A 17,468-nucleotide genomic window follows, 5' to 3' on the forward strand; every position below is an offset into this window, starting at 1 on the left:
GACAATTGCTCTTTTTGGGAGGCATTTGGCAACTTCCGCAGTTATTAGATCATAACCAGGGGATTTCTTAAGGCTATAGTTTTGAATTGCATTTTTAATATCGTTGGGAGTAAAATATTTCAATGGAAGAGTCGGTGGAAGAGGGCTGTTAAGAAATCTGTTAACTAAAGCTGTGTGCTGAGGAATTTGTATATCAGAATGCGGTGTGAAGATTTTTGCTAGGTGATTTTTCAACAATTCAGCTTTTTCAGTGTCTGTAGAAGCTAATCCACCGGACGGATTTATTAGTGGAGTATTCGGGGCTTGATGTCGCAGGGACTTTTTTGTGGCTTGCCAAAGACTACCGTCTTTCGATGACAAATTTGCAAGGTAGTTGGCTTGTGTTTGATTTTTGTGGCTCGAAAGAATTTTTTTTAGAGAGTTTGCCAGATTTTTGAAATTACGCTTGAGGGATGGGAGGCGATATCGTTGATATAGGGCCCTTGCTCTGCGTTTGTTAGATATTAATATGCGAATATATTCAGGGATCGAGGGGGAGTGGTTAAAGTGTTGTCTGTGTGAAGTGCTAGCATCCCATGCTGCAGTTTGAATAACATTCGTGAAACTATTAATGGCATCATCAATTTCTTGGGTGGTTTTAAGGCTAATTTTAAGGTTAATGTTTCGATTAACCAAGTCATGGAATTTTTGCTTATCAGTGGTCGAGTGGAAAAGCTTTGGTGGACAGGAACGAATTGGAGGAGCAGCACTAACAGTTAAAAGGAAAGCGGAATGGTCCGAACTAGGTTCAAGTAGGTTGCTAGTTGTATAGTAAATGTTGCTCGGTGTGTTAGAAACGAAAATGTCAAGTATATCGGGTTTTTTGCGAAGTGAGGTTGGCCAATAAGTTGGTCCAGGGGGAGCAAGAGCTTTGAAGCCTTTCTGTGTTATGAAATTGTGAAGTACATTACCTCTAGGGTTATTTGTGCGGCAGCCCCAGCTGTGATGTTTGGCATTATAGTCGCCGCCTATAATACAATTATGGCTAAGTGTGGTAAAGTATTCAACGTAATTTTGAAAGTTCATATTATGTCGTGGTGGAGAATATATTGCTGCTATTGTGGTCGGTACGTTGTTGAGGTACATTAATATGGCACAAGACTGTAAATTTGGTTGGCAGAAGTTAGGAAGGGCTTGGTATACCAGGGAGGTTTTGATATAAATTGCAGCACCTCCGTGCGCAGTATTATCTGGGTGGTTGGTTTTTAGGAGATTATACCCAGGTATGGGAATATGGGAATATTTGGTGAAGTGCATTTCAGATATTAGAGCAATATCAATACGTTTTTCTTGTAGTACTACCTGTAGTTCATTTTGGTGATTTTTTAGGCCGTTAGCATTAAATAGGAGAATTAGAAGTGAGTTACTTGTAGGGGATGACATGTTTTTTTTTTTTTAGTCTAGAAGTTTTGTGATTACTTTGGTTAGTAGGGCAATTAGAGGATTAATTAATTGTTTAAACTCGTCAATGAAGGTTGACATTATTTTGTTTATGTCTGGAGCAGGTGAAGGTACCGTATGATTGGAATGAGAATTGGAAGTAGCTTGGGCGTAGGTAGGAGTCGACTCTGAAGGGTGTGTTGTGGAGGCTTTCACTGTGTGGGTATCTTGTACATTGGTATTTTTATAGCTAAATTTATTTGATAAGTGATTACTTGATTTTGGATTTTTTCTTCGTTGTAGATCTTTATAGATGGTGCAGCCTTTGTAATTAGATGGATAATCGCCAGAGCAGAGAGCGCACTTGGATGGGGCATCACGGGAGTTCGGACAATCTGATGATGAATGATGACCACCGCAGCGAACGCAGCTAGCTGGATAGCCACAATAGGATTTAGTATGTCCGTATACTTGGCAATTAGTGCATTGGCTAATAATTTTAGGCTTGTATGGTTCCTCCACCTTTATTTTTGTGTGGAGAAGTGACGTGAGTTGAAAGATGTCGTTGGATTGGCTGGTTGGTTCAAGGTCCACAAAGAACAGTGGTAGTGGATTTTTATTTACTTTGTGTAGGACGGCTGATACCTGTCTGACTTCAAAAAGACGTTGTTCGAGCTCTGATTTGATTAACTCCAGTGGAGTAGTTGGATGAAGATTACGAATGACAACACGAGTTGGTTTATCTTCTTTAAGCTGAAAGGTATGAAATTCAGCTTTTTCTTCTCTTAAGAAGCGGACCAGCGTTCTGTATGAGTTTGGATTGGTTGTTATTATTTTGAGGCGGTCTGCCAGAGCTTTGCAGTGAAAATTGTCGACACCAATTATCTCAATGAGCTTAGTGCACAGATCAGTAAAAGTAACATGTAGTAGTCTTGAGAATATTGGTGGGGGTAAGGCGGTCTTAGGTTCAACGTTAAGGGAAGCCTCAGGTTTTTTATTATTATTATTAGTTGAGTCAGTCGTTGGGAGTATTGGCTCGTGATCATTTGATGATAAAACTTCGTAACGATTTGCGGAAAAAAAAAACTTTTTATTTTTATTCACCGGAGTTTGTGGAGAGTTTTGTTCAGACGAACTAGAATGATAACGTTTACCATCCTTTGTTGATTGGACCAAAGTCCAATTCATCGAGTCGTCATCTATGTTTTCGACAACGTCTTCATGATCATTAGTTGTGTTTAAATGTGTAGATTGTGTATTATCACTATTTTTATTTTTGCTTTTCTGTTTCAATGGCAGATTAGGAGGCCGCGACATATTATCTTGAGAGTAAAGGTCGTCGTGCACGTTGGAGCGATACGCGACGAATGTTGTTGTATAAGCAGTAATTGATTGGTTTTAAACGCACAATTTTTATTTTAACATTTTGAAAAACGACGTGCATTGAGCGCACTTGCGCTTTTTTTTAAGTTAAGTATTATTATAAACTAGGCGATTGTGAATTTTTTGGTAGTAAACTTGTCGAATTCGAACACGAAATGATAACGGGATCGCAACAATTATAGGAGCGTATAACATACGTGTGTAACGGGTAAGGTGCAAATCGCAACTGATAATTGATTTAAATTTCAAATTATAAATATTTAAAATACATTTATAATATAGATTAGTTAGATATGTACCTTGCAGGTAAAATGCATTTCCTTTTTATGCGAGTGGAACTAGGCTCAGGAGTTTCACTATGGTCTGTTTCCTTGTTACTATCGGTTACATTATCTTTTACATTATTAGAGTCCTCGTCATCAAATGTTTCATTTAAACTCTCATTAAAAACTTCATTGTAAAAATTACCACTTTTAATAATCTGATCTACATGTCTTTTGTGTATACTATTATTAGTTTGATCTTTACACAAGTAAACTGATCTACCTAAGCTCTCAACTACCCTACAAAATTTCCATCCTCTCTGGTTAGGTTTAGTATAATCTCTTATAAATACCTCCTCTCCAATGTCAAAATTTTTTTTTTTAATTTTACCCTTATAATTTTTCATTTCATTATTACACTTCATCTCATTGTTAGAATTTAATGTATTTTGTTTTAATCTGTCAAACTGTGTTATAACATCTCTCCCGAACATCATTTTAGTTGGAGTTTGATTTGTGCTAATATGGGTAGTATTCCTGTAAAAGAATAAATATTTGCATAGTGCTGACTGTATAGATATATTTTTGTTATCAGCTATAATTTTTTTAAAACCCAACTTAAATGTTTTTACAGCGTTTTCTGCTGCACCATTACTTGATGGATGATATGGAGGGCTAGTTAGATGTTTAATACCATTTAATTGACAAAAATTACTAAATTCAGTGGATGTAAAAGGCGTACCATTGTCTGTTACAATAGTGTTAGGTAAACCAAACCTGGCAAAAACTTTTTTTAATTTAATTAATGTATTACTAGTATCAGCCTTTTTAACTTTAAATATTTCTGGCCATTTTGAAAATGAATCAGATATAATTAGAAACATTTTATTCATAATTGGACCAGCATAGTCAATGTAAATTCTATCAAAACATTTATAAGTTCTAGGCCATTTAGTCAAAACTACTTTTAAAGGTTCAGGTTTATGCATAATACAAATGTCACAACTTTTTGCAATTAATTCAATGTCTTTGTCAATATTGGGCCACCAAAAATATGATCGAGCTAGACTTTTCATTTTAACAATACCTAGATGTGTACTGTGTAATTCAGTTAATAGAAGTTTAGTGAATTTTGTGGGAATTACTACTCTATATCCCCAAAATAAAACTTTGTCTTCAACATGTAATTCTAACTTACGGTTATAAAATGGTTTTATGTCATCAGTTATAACGTGAGGCCAATTACCTAAAACATAAGTAACGATTTTTTTTAAAACTAAGTCTTTAGCAGTTTCAGTTCTAATTTGAAGAAAATCAATTGGTAAATGTTTTATTACCCAATTCACTACATCTGAATTTTCATTATTATGTGAAATATTTTTAGTTTCTAATATTAATCTAGATAAACTGTCTGCAACAAGATTATCTACACCTTTAATAAATTCAATTGTATAGTTGAAACCTGACAAAAAAAATGCCCACCTTTGGATGCTAATAAAAGTGCTAATAAAGGTTTGTGATCTGACTTAATTATAAATTGTTTCCCTAGCAGATATTGATGAAATTTAGTAACAGCCCACACTATAGCAAGTGCTTCCCTGTGTATAGATGAGTAATTTTTTTCTGTTGTTGTAAGAGAACGTGACGCATATGAAATAGGTTTTTCAACATTGTTTGCAAATCTATGAGCTAATACTGCACCTATGCCAATATTTGATGTGTCAGTAGATAAAACAATTGGAAGATCTGGGTTAAAATGAGTTAAGACTTGATTTGAACTTAGAATGTTTTTAATTTCATTAAATGCTTCCATACATGAATCGTTCCATTTAAAGACCACATTTTTTTTAAAAATATTATGTAATGAACCTGCTATAGTTGATAAATTCTGAATAAAATTGCCATAATAGTTTATCATACCTAAAAACGATTTTAATTCAGTAACATTAGTTGGAATTTTAGTATGTTGAATACATTCTACTTTATCTGGGTCAGTTTGTAAACCATCTTTATTAATTATGTGCCCTAAATATTTAATTTGCTTTTGGAAAAATGAACACTTACTGCGGTTTAATTTAAACCCTGCTTTTTTGCAACTTTCTAGCACATTTTTTAAGTTATGATAATGTTCACAGAGTTTTCCCTGTAACAATGATATCATCTAATAGGTTTTGCAGTATAGGGGCAATCTTTAAATACTTTTTCAACTTTTCTTTGAAAAATTGCTGTTGCAGGCTTTATGCCATATGGCATAAGTAACACTTCATAAGTCCCCTTGTGTGTGCTCCATGCTAAAAGTTTACTAGTATTATCATCTAATTTTAATTGATTGTAAGCATTACTGAAATCTAGCTTTGAAAATGTCTCACCACCTTGTATTATAGCAAATAGTTCCTCAATCCTAGGAAAAGGGTAATGAATATCTTTAATGTATTTATTTATTGTTGTTTTGTAATTAGCGCACAGCCTAATAGAACCATCTGGTTTTAAAACTGGGACTAAAGGTGTGCCCCACTGGCAATCATCATTTTTCTTAATAACACCTGCTTCCTCTAATTTTATTAATTCTTTCTCTACTGCCATTTTATGTGCAAACGGAATAGTGCGATGCTTACAAAATATTGGTTTAGTTTCTTCACTCAATTCCAAACTAACATTATAACCCTTATATTCGCCAAGACCACCATCGAATAACTCACTATATTCATTTAATAACCCCGATAATTCATAATCACCTTTAACAAAATTTGTTTGTGACCATGTGATGTTGAATGCTTTCATTAAATCTCTACCAAACAATGGCATAACATTTCTAACACTTTTTAAAACTATAAATTCTGTTTCCACAACCTTATCCTTGTACTCAACTAATGCCTTAAATTTACCTGTTGGCTCAGATGTTGAACCGTCAAAAAAAGGTTAAATTAACATTGGATGACTCTAAACAAAGATGTCCTAATTTTTTATTAAAAATCTCTTCAGTGAAAAAAGAACTGGTTGCCCCTGAGTCTAATTCCATTTCAATGTCTATACCATTAACTTTAACTTTAATAATTTCTGGAGGTACAAAACTAATATTACTATTAACATTAAATAAATCAAATTCTTTAAATACATTATCTGACTTAATGTCAATATTCTTAACATCGATACTACTTTTACATATAATTGCTAAATGACCAATTTTAGAACATTTTTTGCATTTGTAATTTTTATATTTACACTTAGAAAAATCATGATTCTTTTTTCCACAATGGAAACAAGCTTGTTTGGGCGTTATGCAACTAGTTATGATAGCGTGGATAAAGATACCGTCCAAAAGCCATACCTGATACCTCGGACTGTTACCTGTTGGCGCGCGTGTGATGCGAACCATTTTTTTTCACCCATCGTTTTAATGTTATATTGTGTTGTCACCGTCAATTTACCGTCACCGCGCAGCGCACTTCGTAACGATCACCGGCACCGTGCAATCACCGAGTTTCACCATCACGTCTGCCGTTTTTTCCACTATCCGCTAAACACCATCGCTCACCAGGAACGTCGTTGCCCTGTTGCAGTTGTCCAGCCACCAACACCATATTATCACGGTTTATTATACTTAGTTTTTTTCCCTTTCTTATGTTTTATTATTTGTGTATTATTATTAAGAGCCCTACGCCGGCCGGCACCTTTGTGCCCCTGTAATTATTTTATAATATTGTTTACTTAAAATAGTAGGCCGCCACCCGGCATAGAGTCAACCAGCACATAGTTGTTCATTATTATTCCATATACCTATATATACCATACAGTCCACATTAGCGTAGTAACAAGCTAAATTTGAATCTGTCTTACCTTGACTTGACTTCTTTGATGTACCTGCTTGACTGTTTTGCGTCGTGCCTCCTTGACCGCCTCCGCCTTTTGATTTGAAGTTGCTGGTTCTCTTGAATTTTTTTTCAATCTTATGTATGTCAGCCGTAATATGCGTTGTCTTAATTGTCGCTTCTTTTTTTAACGCAAGTTCAACAATTTCATTTAATTCTTTATCTAAATCTTCTTCACAAAGTCGGTCTTTTATGATACCATCATTTAGACCAGTGATAAACTTGTCTTTTAAAGCAAAATTTAAATTTTTTCCGAATTTGCATTGTGCTGCAGCATTTTTAATTTTAATGTACCAATCGTTTACCGAATCGTGTGAATCCTTACGTAATGAATAAAATTCTTCGCGTTTACGAAAAAATGAAATTTTTGGTGCAAATTGTCTGGTTAATAATGTACATAATTGAGCGTAAGTACACTGGGCTGGTGGTAAAGGATCGCATAAATCTTTTAACATAATATATGCCTTTTCCCCCATGCAAGTAATTAAAAGTGGTACCTTGCGTTCTTCGGGAATCATATTTGCAAGAAAATACTGTTCCATGCGTTCTTGATATACTGTCCAATCACCGTCTGGTTTAAATTCTGAAAGAACACCAATTGTACCATACATGTGTACTTCGTTAACAGTAGCTATTTCTGATGAACCGCCTTGGTTGTTGGCCACGTTTGAATTTCCCTTTTTCACCATTATTTGTATAAAAAAAAATGGACAAAACGTCACCGATTTTCATCCGTTTTAATCCTGGACGTTATTGACGCCGTGTCAATTTCACTACGCGTGCGTGTTTTAAACCACTGTTATGTATCGCATTAATAAAATAAACTGGTAGACGACACATAATAATAATTATATAAACTTTTTATTATAATATTAACATGACGTCTACATCTAGAATAACGTGGTTAGCTCCACAGTAACGTAACGCACATTTTTATTACGATCGCGTCTCTATGGCACAGTCCGCCAGAGCGCGTCTCTTACATATATATAACAAAAATAATAATACAACTTTCTAATTTATACCTACAATTTAATTTTAGTAAAATAAAAATAATTTTCTGTCTAACAAGAAACATAGTTTTAAAATAAAGTTAAAAATTTAAGTACAAATTATGATTTGCTTATAACAAAATGTAGTTAGTTATTTTACCTTTCTCTTCTTAGGTGATGATGTCTGAATACAGTACAAGTGATCATGTTTTATTAAATCAATATTTGGAGAACTTAAATTAAATGAATTTAAGGTATCCGTATGAGGAAGATCTAATGTGCTATCCAAGCTAGATGTGCATGCCTTATTTAATTCACTATCCTATGATAAATTAAGTAATTGTATTTTATATTAATGCTGTATTATATTTATAATTATATTACTATATTTAAAACTTAACTAACTTTTATACTTTCCAAAGATTGGCATAAATCTTTTTTTACAAGGATCAGGAATTGCTCCTTTTTTAAATTAAGTCTTTTCAAACATATCTAAATATTGATAATATTACAAAAATATTGTAATTTTAACGACTGATGAAAAGTGAAAATAATATTAAAAATTAGTTTATCGTGTACTTATTAGACTCTTGATCAGACTCCCATTTACTGATGATATCAGAGTCTTGAAAATGGGTAGCACAAATATGGTAACTTTTTTTAATAGTAAATCCTAACACTTCTTCCCACTTTTTCTTCATATCCTCATTTTGTGGTACTTTAAAAATAGTTTTGAAGATGGTATGAAATTCTCGCACACAACAATAGTTTGGCATATTTATGTTTGAAAAAAAATATTTGTTTTTTTAAAATACGAAATAAACTAATATACAATGCAAATATGTAGTACTCTATAGTCTATTACTATAAAAATAATAAAATAACAAAAGAAGCCAGAACATAATAGATAGTAATGACTGATAAGTGGTTATAAATAGTCCACTAAATCATAAATACTCATTTATTTGCGACAAACAATACCAGTAATCAACAAACAATAATTATGATTAATTTTTTATACATCAACGTAATTTAAAAAAAAAAAAACGGGATTTGAAAAATAATATGACTGTATGGTATATCACAAATTCCGCTAAAAGCGCTAGTAATCTGGAGGTTTTTGATAAGAACATTTAACGCCGTTATTTTCTGCAACCCACTATGCCGTCACGCAACCATAGTATCTATAGCCGTGGTAGTAACTGTTAATATATGTTACAGATAAAAACTTGTTATTGTTACTGTAGTAGACAGTCTGTATCTTATTATTATTATAAATAATAACCTAACCTATACACTTATAGAATATGGATTGAGTAGACTGAGTAAACTAAGGTCTAATGTCTTAAATGACATATAGAAAAAATAAAAATAGTTTACTTTTATGTATAACGATTTACTTCAATACAAACTAAGTAACCTATCCATTTGGAGTTAAGAATGCATATACATGGCTGTTAATTCAGTTTAATTATAATTTGTAATTGTAAACGTGGTAGTTAACACGAATTTGTTAACATGTTCATACTTACTAAAAATATAATACACTTTAATACAGGTTGAAGTCACAAATATTTATTTGCTTTAAAATATGCAGAGGAGTTGAAAAAAAAACTTGTCAAATCATTTTTTTTAATTATAAATAAAACTGGTATACTTTTACAAAATTAGTCTACTTTTTAATGAGCATGTGTTGGAATTTTTTATTTTTTTATTGCAATTTTTTTTTTTATTTTGTTTTATACATAACAAAACATTGTAGGATTACAGAAAAAATAACAACAAGCACATACACTTTGAATAAAGTAAGTTTGTTAAAATTATTTTAAACACAATTACATCTTAAGAAAACAACTTATTTTAATGTCACTAAGGCCAAGCTTTTTTCAAAATTTATATTTTGCATACATGTCATATTTTTAATTGAATATCTATTAATATTTTTAATGCAAAGTTTATTAATTCTAGTTAATGTTTTTTTTCATCTTTTAGAAAAATTTAATATAATATGTTCTACATTTTTAAAATAGTTACAATATTGCTGAAGCAGAATTATTTAAATTTTGATCAGATTTTCAACCATACATTTATACATTTATAATTTCCTTTATAAAATACCTGATACACTTTTTAGTTAAATAATATACTTGCATAATATAATACATTTTTGATGCACAAATAAGTTCATATATAATACATTTTTCATAGAAACCAGGCCCGTTATGAATTCATAATTTCTATTAATATTATTATGAGCCGCTATAAAATTGTACCATCATTTTAAGTCCAGGACTATGGATAATTTATTTTTAACTTGATGATACAGTTAAACCAAAATTTTCGTTGTGCAGTTATGCAAAATATGAGTAATGATTTATGTATTTAAGAAATTAGAAATTATTCTCCAATCACCCCAGATCTAAAACAATAGTAAAATTTAAAAGTGGCTCTAATAATATTAATATAAATTAGAAATTCACAAAGTTCCCAGTTTTTAGGAAAAAATTATTTGTGCATCAAAAATGTATTATATGCAATTAGTATGTAATTACTTACTAAAAAATGTTATTACTTGAATTTATTACTTTAATAGAAACTATTTCTAATATTTAACAATAAATAGGCTTCAATACCATAATTTACCAAAAGGTAGGTACAAGCCGAGGGCAAAGGAGGCAATGCAACAGTTGCTGATAGACAATCTTTTTTTTTTTACTTTATAAATATCATTGTCTCCCCATTTCTCTAATCTGTATCTGCCTTTACAAAATGTCTAATATCAGTATTTGGCATCTTGCTATGTAAAACAATACAATTTAAAATTAAAATACAATATGTTATGTTCTTTTAATACTTTATATTAATATTAATCATACATCATAAAAATAAATACTAACCTATCTTGCCTCGTTACAAATATTAACTTAAATAATTTAACAATACCTAAATTTCTATTTTTGCTAATCAATACACCAGCAAGCCATAATATTTCATATTTATCTTTTAGGTTTAAAACTTAAATGATTGATGTTGTAACCTTATTTAAATTCAAGTATGAAATATCATACAAATTACAATACATATTTTTCATTTTCAATTTTTAGTTTTATATACATAATGATTGGTAATAGATTTCCTCTGGAATGTTGGTTGGACTCAATTGTTTACACTTCTTTCAAATTAGTTGATAAGATATCTAAAAAATTACAATAAAAACCTAATAGGTAACTTGAATAATATTTCACTTAAACTTTGTAGGTACTAAGTGTACAAACCATATTTTTAATTTTGTTGTCTGTTGAAATATTAAAATCCAATATTTTTATTTTTATTGTTTTCAGTTACAAATTGAAATATTGTTTTAATATTTATCATTCAAATCATCTGGTTATTTTTAGTGAATACATATAATCTTAGAATATTATTATGAAGAATTTTAGTATGGTATAGATTTTCTGAAATGACTTTGACTATAGAGCAACTAGCAATGTTATAGTCCTACTAGATTGTATTATCAAAATATTAATCATATTGACCGAAATAATAATTAACAAGTCAATAGTCCATATATTGCAACAAAAATTGTATAGAGCTGATGTATTAACTGAAATCAAAATGTTTAAAAATAATGATAACAAGAATTATTTATTATAGTTTTTACATATAACAATATGGTGACCAGAAATACTATTTTTTGAAACAAGTCCTAATGTCATTAAAAATGAAATAGTATTAATTATATGACATTGTAATCTACATTTTAACAAAGTTTTGTATTGATTTATTCAAATTTTACACTTGGTATTTTACCTTTAAAAATAACTAAAATATTTATAGCTAGATACTTTAGTTTAAGTTTACTTAAATTGCATAGAATTGTTATCATAAAGACACACATTTAATGAGTTGACATAATTATTTTAAATAATTGGTTTTTTAGTAATAATAATTTAAAAAAAAATACAATTTTTATATATGACTTATGGTCTGTGATATGGGCAAAATGGGTATATGCATTGTGTAGTAAGCTGACGTAGGTACGGGAAACGTATAGGGCAAAAGGGCAAAACAACATTCCGTCACCAGAAACAGGCCACTGATTAAATTATTGTAAATTATTATAATTATTATTGTATTGTTGTTTTTTTTATATAACCTTTTTTTTATACATACTTCCTCTCCTAATCAGGGCAATGTCTCCATATAAATAGGAGCCATTCACAAGCTCTGATCAGAGAAGTCAGAGAAGTCTTACAAGTCTTACACACAACGTCTCACCCATGCTTACCCGAAACCTCTAGGGAGACGTTCTCACAACACCTACTCTCCGGTAGAATACTATTCTGTCGTAAAACTTCTAGTTATAATAAATATATTAATTAATTTGATACAGTTCAATAAACAGTTGTAACTTAACGTTTATAAATCAAAAAAAGTCTTAATATTTATTATATACATCTTTTCAACCTCTTCCACTCCAAGTAGCAGCGAACGAGCACTCGTCGTAAAAGAAGCGAGCACCAACCCAGCGGTGAGAGCGACGGGTTACTACAATTGGCAATTATGACAGAGGAGAAGCTAAATTTTAAAAAGAACTTTTTTTAAATTTTTGTATCTGGTCACCATACATATAAATACAAAATAAGTAATACTTACTAATATTTAATAGGACTTTCCAAGTATCCAATTCACACGCGTTATCTCAATTTAAATAGGTACCTACTTCTATGTTTAATTAAATTAACAAATAAAATAAAATATATTATAAACAACGCACCATGACATATTACTATAATATAATATTAACTATTATGTCATGTTATTTTATTATAATGCTGATGTCAGATGTACTATACATCACTAGATTACTACAATAGTCATACTATATAGTACAATATGGCGTATTGTCAGACGTTACTAGTTACTAGTAATTAAGTAAAGTTGTCAGTTGTCACGAGGTTCGTGTAATCATAAAACATTATATAACTGAAATCTGAATGATAGCTTGCCAGTAATTGCCGATCTCGGATATGTACATAAACATGAATCTAATACTAGGTAATAAGTATAAGGTCTATGGTATTGGTATTATTAATTTGTGATTATACAGGACGCAAGATTATTATTTTGCTTCATAAATTGAATGTTATAGGTTGGGCGGAGTTACAGAATACAGGGGTATTCTTAACTTTTGGCTTTTCATAAACACTAATCGGTATTATTAGAATAACTTATTATGCATCGTTGTCGGTGTCGTTAATCGAAAGCGATAAGCGAATAATAGTATTTATAGTAGTAATTTTAGTCCAATTAATTATAATAAATTAAATGACAATTTATAATAAGCTATAGCAGGTAATAATAGGTATAAAATTAATATTATCACCACTCTCCGCTACACCATGGATCAATGATATCGAATTCATTACTATAATAGCTACTGGATTTAACAAATAAAAATCCCAGTTCTGATTAATTAGTACTGATGTATAACACCTAAAAACTTTCTAAAACCAATCAACTTTGAGCAGCTATAACTCGCCGACGGATCAATGAAAATTCATGAAAAAAATGTCTTTATTCATTGATGTAATTATTAATTTAAGTTGCCATTTGAAAATCAAAAGTTGATGGTGGTTTCACTATTAAATATAAGCGTGAAAAAAATAAAATTTTTATATAATTCTAGAAAAGCATAAAACTAAACATTTTGAAAAAAAAAAAGTCGGCAAGTGGGTACCGCTCTGCTGTACATTAGGGGGTGGGGTGGACCTTGGACTAGGGTAGATTAAATTTGAATGCAATGATAGGTATCATGTATACGAAAAACGATTCTGAACGGAGATGATTTGTCAGTCTATAATATATTATAATTAAATATTGTCATATATTCTATTTTGAAACAAATATTCCGATTTCATAAAAATTTAAAACTCAAACGCTCAAAACATTTTTCCTATAATGACTCTTAAAATTTTTTCTATAGCTTTTTGAAGCAAAACTTATGGAAAACATAGTGTCGAATTTTTTAACATTAGATATAAATACAAACAATTTTATGAATTTTGAACTACAAATATATTTGCAAATATTCATGATTTTGACGAATTTTTGTCAACATTTGAACTTCAAATGCTAATAAAAAAAAAATTATGCCTATGTATTCTTATAATTTTTTAATCACTATAAGAATAACATATGAGGAACTTTGTATACAATTTACAAGTATTTTTATAGGACCAAAAAAATTTGATCAACACTTCAAAAAAAACTTTTCAGAAAAGTTGAAAATTTCAGTTGTCTATAAATAGCTCAAAAAAACTCAAAATATTTTGAAAATTAAATCATGTAAAGAAAATGCCAATCTAAATAACTGGTAAAATTTTCAAGTATCTACGACTTATACTTTTTGAATAATAACAAATATCAAAAATCATTTGAGGCTAAACCGTTATTTAACGCGGTTTTGTAAAAATTTAAATTTCAAACACTCATAAAAATTTTTTGTCTGAATCCGGTAGAGTTCTTTTTACAGATATTTGAAGAAAAATTTATGGAGAACCTTGTACCAAATTTTCAAAACTTTTTGGTCGTCCAAAAATTTTTTATCGACACTTTAAAAAAAATTTCTCAAAGAAATCGAAAATTTCAGTGGTCTATAAATAATTCAAAAAAAGTCAAAATTTTTTGAAAATTTAACTATATACAGATACCACTGATATTAACATTTGGTGAAAATTTCAAGTATTTTCAGTGATTAGTTTTTGAATTACAACCATACAAAAAAAATCGATTTGGTCAAAAACTGGTTTTGCGTAAAAATTGCCGTTTTCCGTCATTTTTTTTTTTTGTTTTTCTCGATTTTTTTGAAAACTGTTGGTAAATGTTTACCTCTATAATACACCAAGGATATTCACTTTTCCATCGGAAACCACCTCCGAAGTTTGAAATTGAAGCATTATTTCGACTAGTTATGCTGTACACAAACACAAAAAAAAACACACATCATTGTAAAATCAATACATTCATCACTTCGTTCACAATCTAAAATTGAATAAAGTCAACACATAATGAAATAATGAGTGTTCTATGATAAAAGAATCACTCTGTATATAATAGAGTGTGAGTAGTATTACGATCTGCCTCTGAATGTCATCCACGGCTATAGATAGATACTAGAATAGATATTAGTATAGCCGTGGTGTCAGCAATATCCCTAACTGTCTAACCGTCTGCTGAGCTCTTGTCTCGGTTTCGCTTTTATATGATTTGTCATATAGGAATAGGTGCCGAAAAGACTGCTTGTGTATTCTTATACACGACTCTTATCGAAGAAACATGGAGTTTTGACTTTTAGCAAAAATACATGTATGCTTGTCTATGCACGTGTGTTTCAGGTTTCTACTTTAATTGTTAAATTATTTTATTAATAAGATATTCCATACTCTCTTGTTCACGAATATTTGTATTAATTATTAAATGTAAATGTGTCATCACACCACCTTATATTTAGTATCAGTACGGACAGTACCTACGTGGTCCATAACAGGTGTATAAAAATGTACACAGTTCACAGATGATTAATTTTAAATTGGAATATTTAAGTTAATATTGGAGTACTAAAATATTGATTTCTATTTACAGGTACGAAATTTAAAAGATAAGTATGAAAATTTAAAAAGAAAAGCCAAGAATATAGAAGCGGATAGGAAAAGGGAAATTTTTAGAACAGGAGGCGGAACTGCACGTTCCACTACAACACCCTCGCCAACACATAATATGTTGCTTGTATCATAGGGACAGAGGCAGTAGTGCTAGTGAACATTTTTAATGAAGACAAAACAGGTAACTATTACTGGTTTCTATACAATTTTCATACCAAATACATTAGAATTATCTAGCTTATTAATTGTTGTTTATTTTAGGAAAACCATTAGTTAATACAGAGAAGAAGATAGAAATTGTTGGAATAAATAGTTTGGAAGATGAATTTTTATATTCATATAATGATAATTCAGTGAGATATTTATTATGATGACCATTTATCTTGATTGGCTTTAATTTGTTTACATTTTTTACAGGTAGTACATATGGGTCATCATGCAACTGTAATGGATAATCCTGTGGCAGTTATCACATCTGATACAGTAAGTTCTTTATTAAAATTACCATTTTTCTTAATTGGTCATAATGTTTTTACATTTTTTATAGGTAGTAGAACCTATGGATCACCCTAAGGATGTTGTCACATCTGATACAGAGCAACAACAACACATGTGGGCAAAGTGGAATCCGGAAGTTTTAAAAAATAATAAAAGTGCGGAGTTAATGACCCCTCTTGCTACTAAAAAAAATATTAAGACCACTTTAGGGGACAGTGTGAAAAAATATTCATTGAAAAAGCTATATTTGATAAGAAAAATACAATATTTTGAAAATGAAGATTAAAGTGCTCAAGAGAAACACAATGCTGATGAATTGAGAACTCAAGAAAACCATGAGTTGGGACGAGCCCATTACAAATTAATGTGTGATAAGGGAGAGCATGGCCCTTGCTCGGGGTCTCGCGCTTTTATGAGAGCCTCGAAACTTGTGTATAAGTAAAATATAATAATATGAACCTTTAATAATCAATACTAATAATTGATGTATTAAAAATTAGAATTTGTATTATAAAAAATTATACATTTTTATGGGGATTTTGAAGATATTATTACGGTCACCATTTCAAAGAAACTGTCACCCAACCGTTTCCCTGCACGCTCGACCGTCGATCGGAACATAGAGTAATTACTATTATTCTATGGATTGAAACAACGATAAAAAATAACGTAGAAAACACGATATTATTAGGTTAGATTGCGTTAATTTATTTTTAATACGAATAAGACATAATAATATTATAGTCATTGATATCAGATCAAACACCACGCACCTTACTCGATTATCAAACCATAATAAATTATTATTTATTTTTATTGTGACTATTGTCTTTAAGAATAAGGAAAACTTCGGCACTGTACACGTCTTCTCAAAATTAATTTTTATACAAGGTAAGTTATTTTAGTTTAATATATACAGCAATTATTTGTAAATTGTAGGTTACTTATTAGGTTATTAGTAGGGTAATTATTAATCAATAATTAGTAATTACAGAAAACTTATATACGTATTTTATTCTCGTAAATGGAAAATATGGGTACCTATAAAATATGAAATTTTACCAATTTTTTTTTTTTGGAGAAAATTATTTGAGTTAAGATTATATCCGAAATAAATGAACACCTGTATATGCGCGTTAATGCGTAATACGTAAAATATATAATGTACATAATTCTTATCTAAATTTATTAATAGATGTAAAATGAAAAATCATAATGAATATTGAATAATGTAAGTATTAGACAAGATTACGTAGGTACCCATATTTTCCATTTACAAGAATAAAATACGTATATAAGTTCACAACAACTGGTGGCAGCGGTACTCTTTTGGAAAATTTCAACACTACACAGTCATCAAAAGTGAGATGTCTAATTCAC

At 30.3% G+C, this 17,468-nt stretch overlaps 3 protein-coding genes and 1 long non-coding RNA gene across 4 annotated transcripts; 1 reads left to right on the top strand and 3 right to left on the bottom strand.

The window, feature by feature from the left end:
• Positions 1 to 5,222: 5,222 nt before the first annotated feature.
• Positions 5,223 to 5,870, bottom strand: LOC126554857 (uncharacterized protein K02A2.6-like). The gene has a single exon (XM_050209871.1). It carries the CDS (start codon positions 5,868 to 5,870, stop codon positions 5,223 to 5,225), a length of 648 nt encoding a protein of 215 aa, XP_050065828.1.
• Positions 5,871 to 5,964: 94 nt separating this feature from the next.
• LOC126554858 (uncharacterized) lies at positions 5,965 to 7,723 on the bottom strand. The gene is made up of 2 exons (XM_050209872.1): positions 6,858 to 7,723; positions 5,965 to 6,413 (listed from the first exon to the last, which is right to left on the bottom strand). The coding sequence occupies exons 1-2, from the start codon at positions 7,621 to 7,623 to the stop codon at positions 5,974 to 5,976; spliced, it is 1,206 nt and encodes a 401-aa protein (XP_050065829.1). The 5' UTR covers positions 7,624 to 7,723; the 3' UTR covers positions 5,965 to 5,973.
• Positions 7,724 to 8,100: 377 nt separating this feature from the next.
• LOC126554851 (uncharacterized) lies at positions 8,101 to 8,365 on the bottom strand. The gene is made up of 2 exons (XR_007606740.1): positions 8,332 to 8,365; positions 8,101 to 8,248 (listed from the first exon to the last, which is right to left on the bottom strand). It is a non-coding gene; the product is annotated as an uncharacterized LOC126554851 (long non-coding RNA).
• A 7,391-nt stretch (positions 8,366 to 15,756) lies between these two features.
• LOC126554859 (uncharacterized) lies at positions 15,757 to 16,537 on the top strand. The gene is made up of 3 exons (XM_050209873.1): positions 15,757 to 15,771; positions 16,008 to 16,073; positions 16,138 to 16,537. Exons 1-3 carry the CDS (start codon positions 15,757 to 15,759, stop codon positions 16,372 to 16,374), a joined length of 318 nt encoding a protein of 105 aa, XP_050065830.1. The 3' UTR covers positions 16,375 to 16,537.
• The last annotated feature ends 931 nt before the right edge of the window (positions 16,538 to 17,468 follow it).

Source organism: Aphis gossypii, unplaced genomic scaffold, assembly GCF_020184175.1.
Source record: "Aphis gossypii isolate Hap1 unplaced genomic scaffold, ASM2018417v2 Contig00627, whole genome shotgun sequence".
Taxonomy (NCBI): domain Eukaryota; kingdom Metazoa; phylum Arthropoda; class Insecta; order Hemiptera; family Aphididae; genus Aphis; species Aphis gossypii.

Coding starts and splice junctions, on each gene's coding strand:
- LOC126554857 (XM_050209871.1), bottom strand. CDS start 5,870: ATGCCATTGTTTGGTAGAGATTTAATGAAAGCATTCAACATCACATGG.
- LOC126554858 (XM_050209872.1), bottom strand. CDS start 7,623: ATGGTGAAAAAGGGAAATTCAAACGTGGCCAACAACCAAGGCGGTTCA. Junction 6,414..6,857: donor TTACTACGCTAATGTGGACT/GTATGGTATATA, acceptor GCGCGCCAACAG/GTAACAGTCCGAGGTATCAG.
- LOC126554859 (XM_050209873.1), top strand. Junction 16,074..16,137: donor CAGTTATCACATCTGATACA/GTAAGTTCTTTA, acceptor CATTTTTTATAG/GTAGTAGAACCTATGGATCA.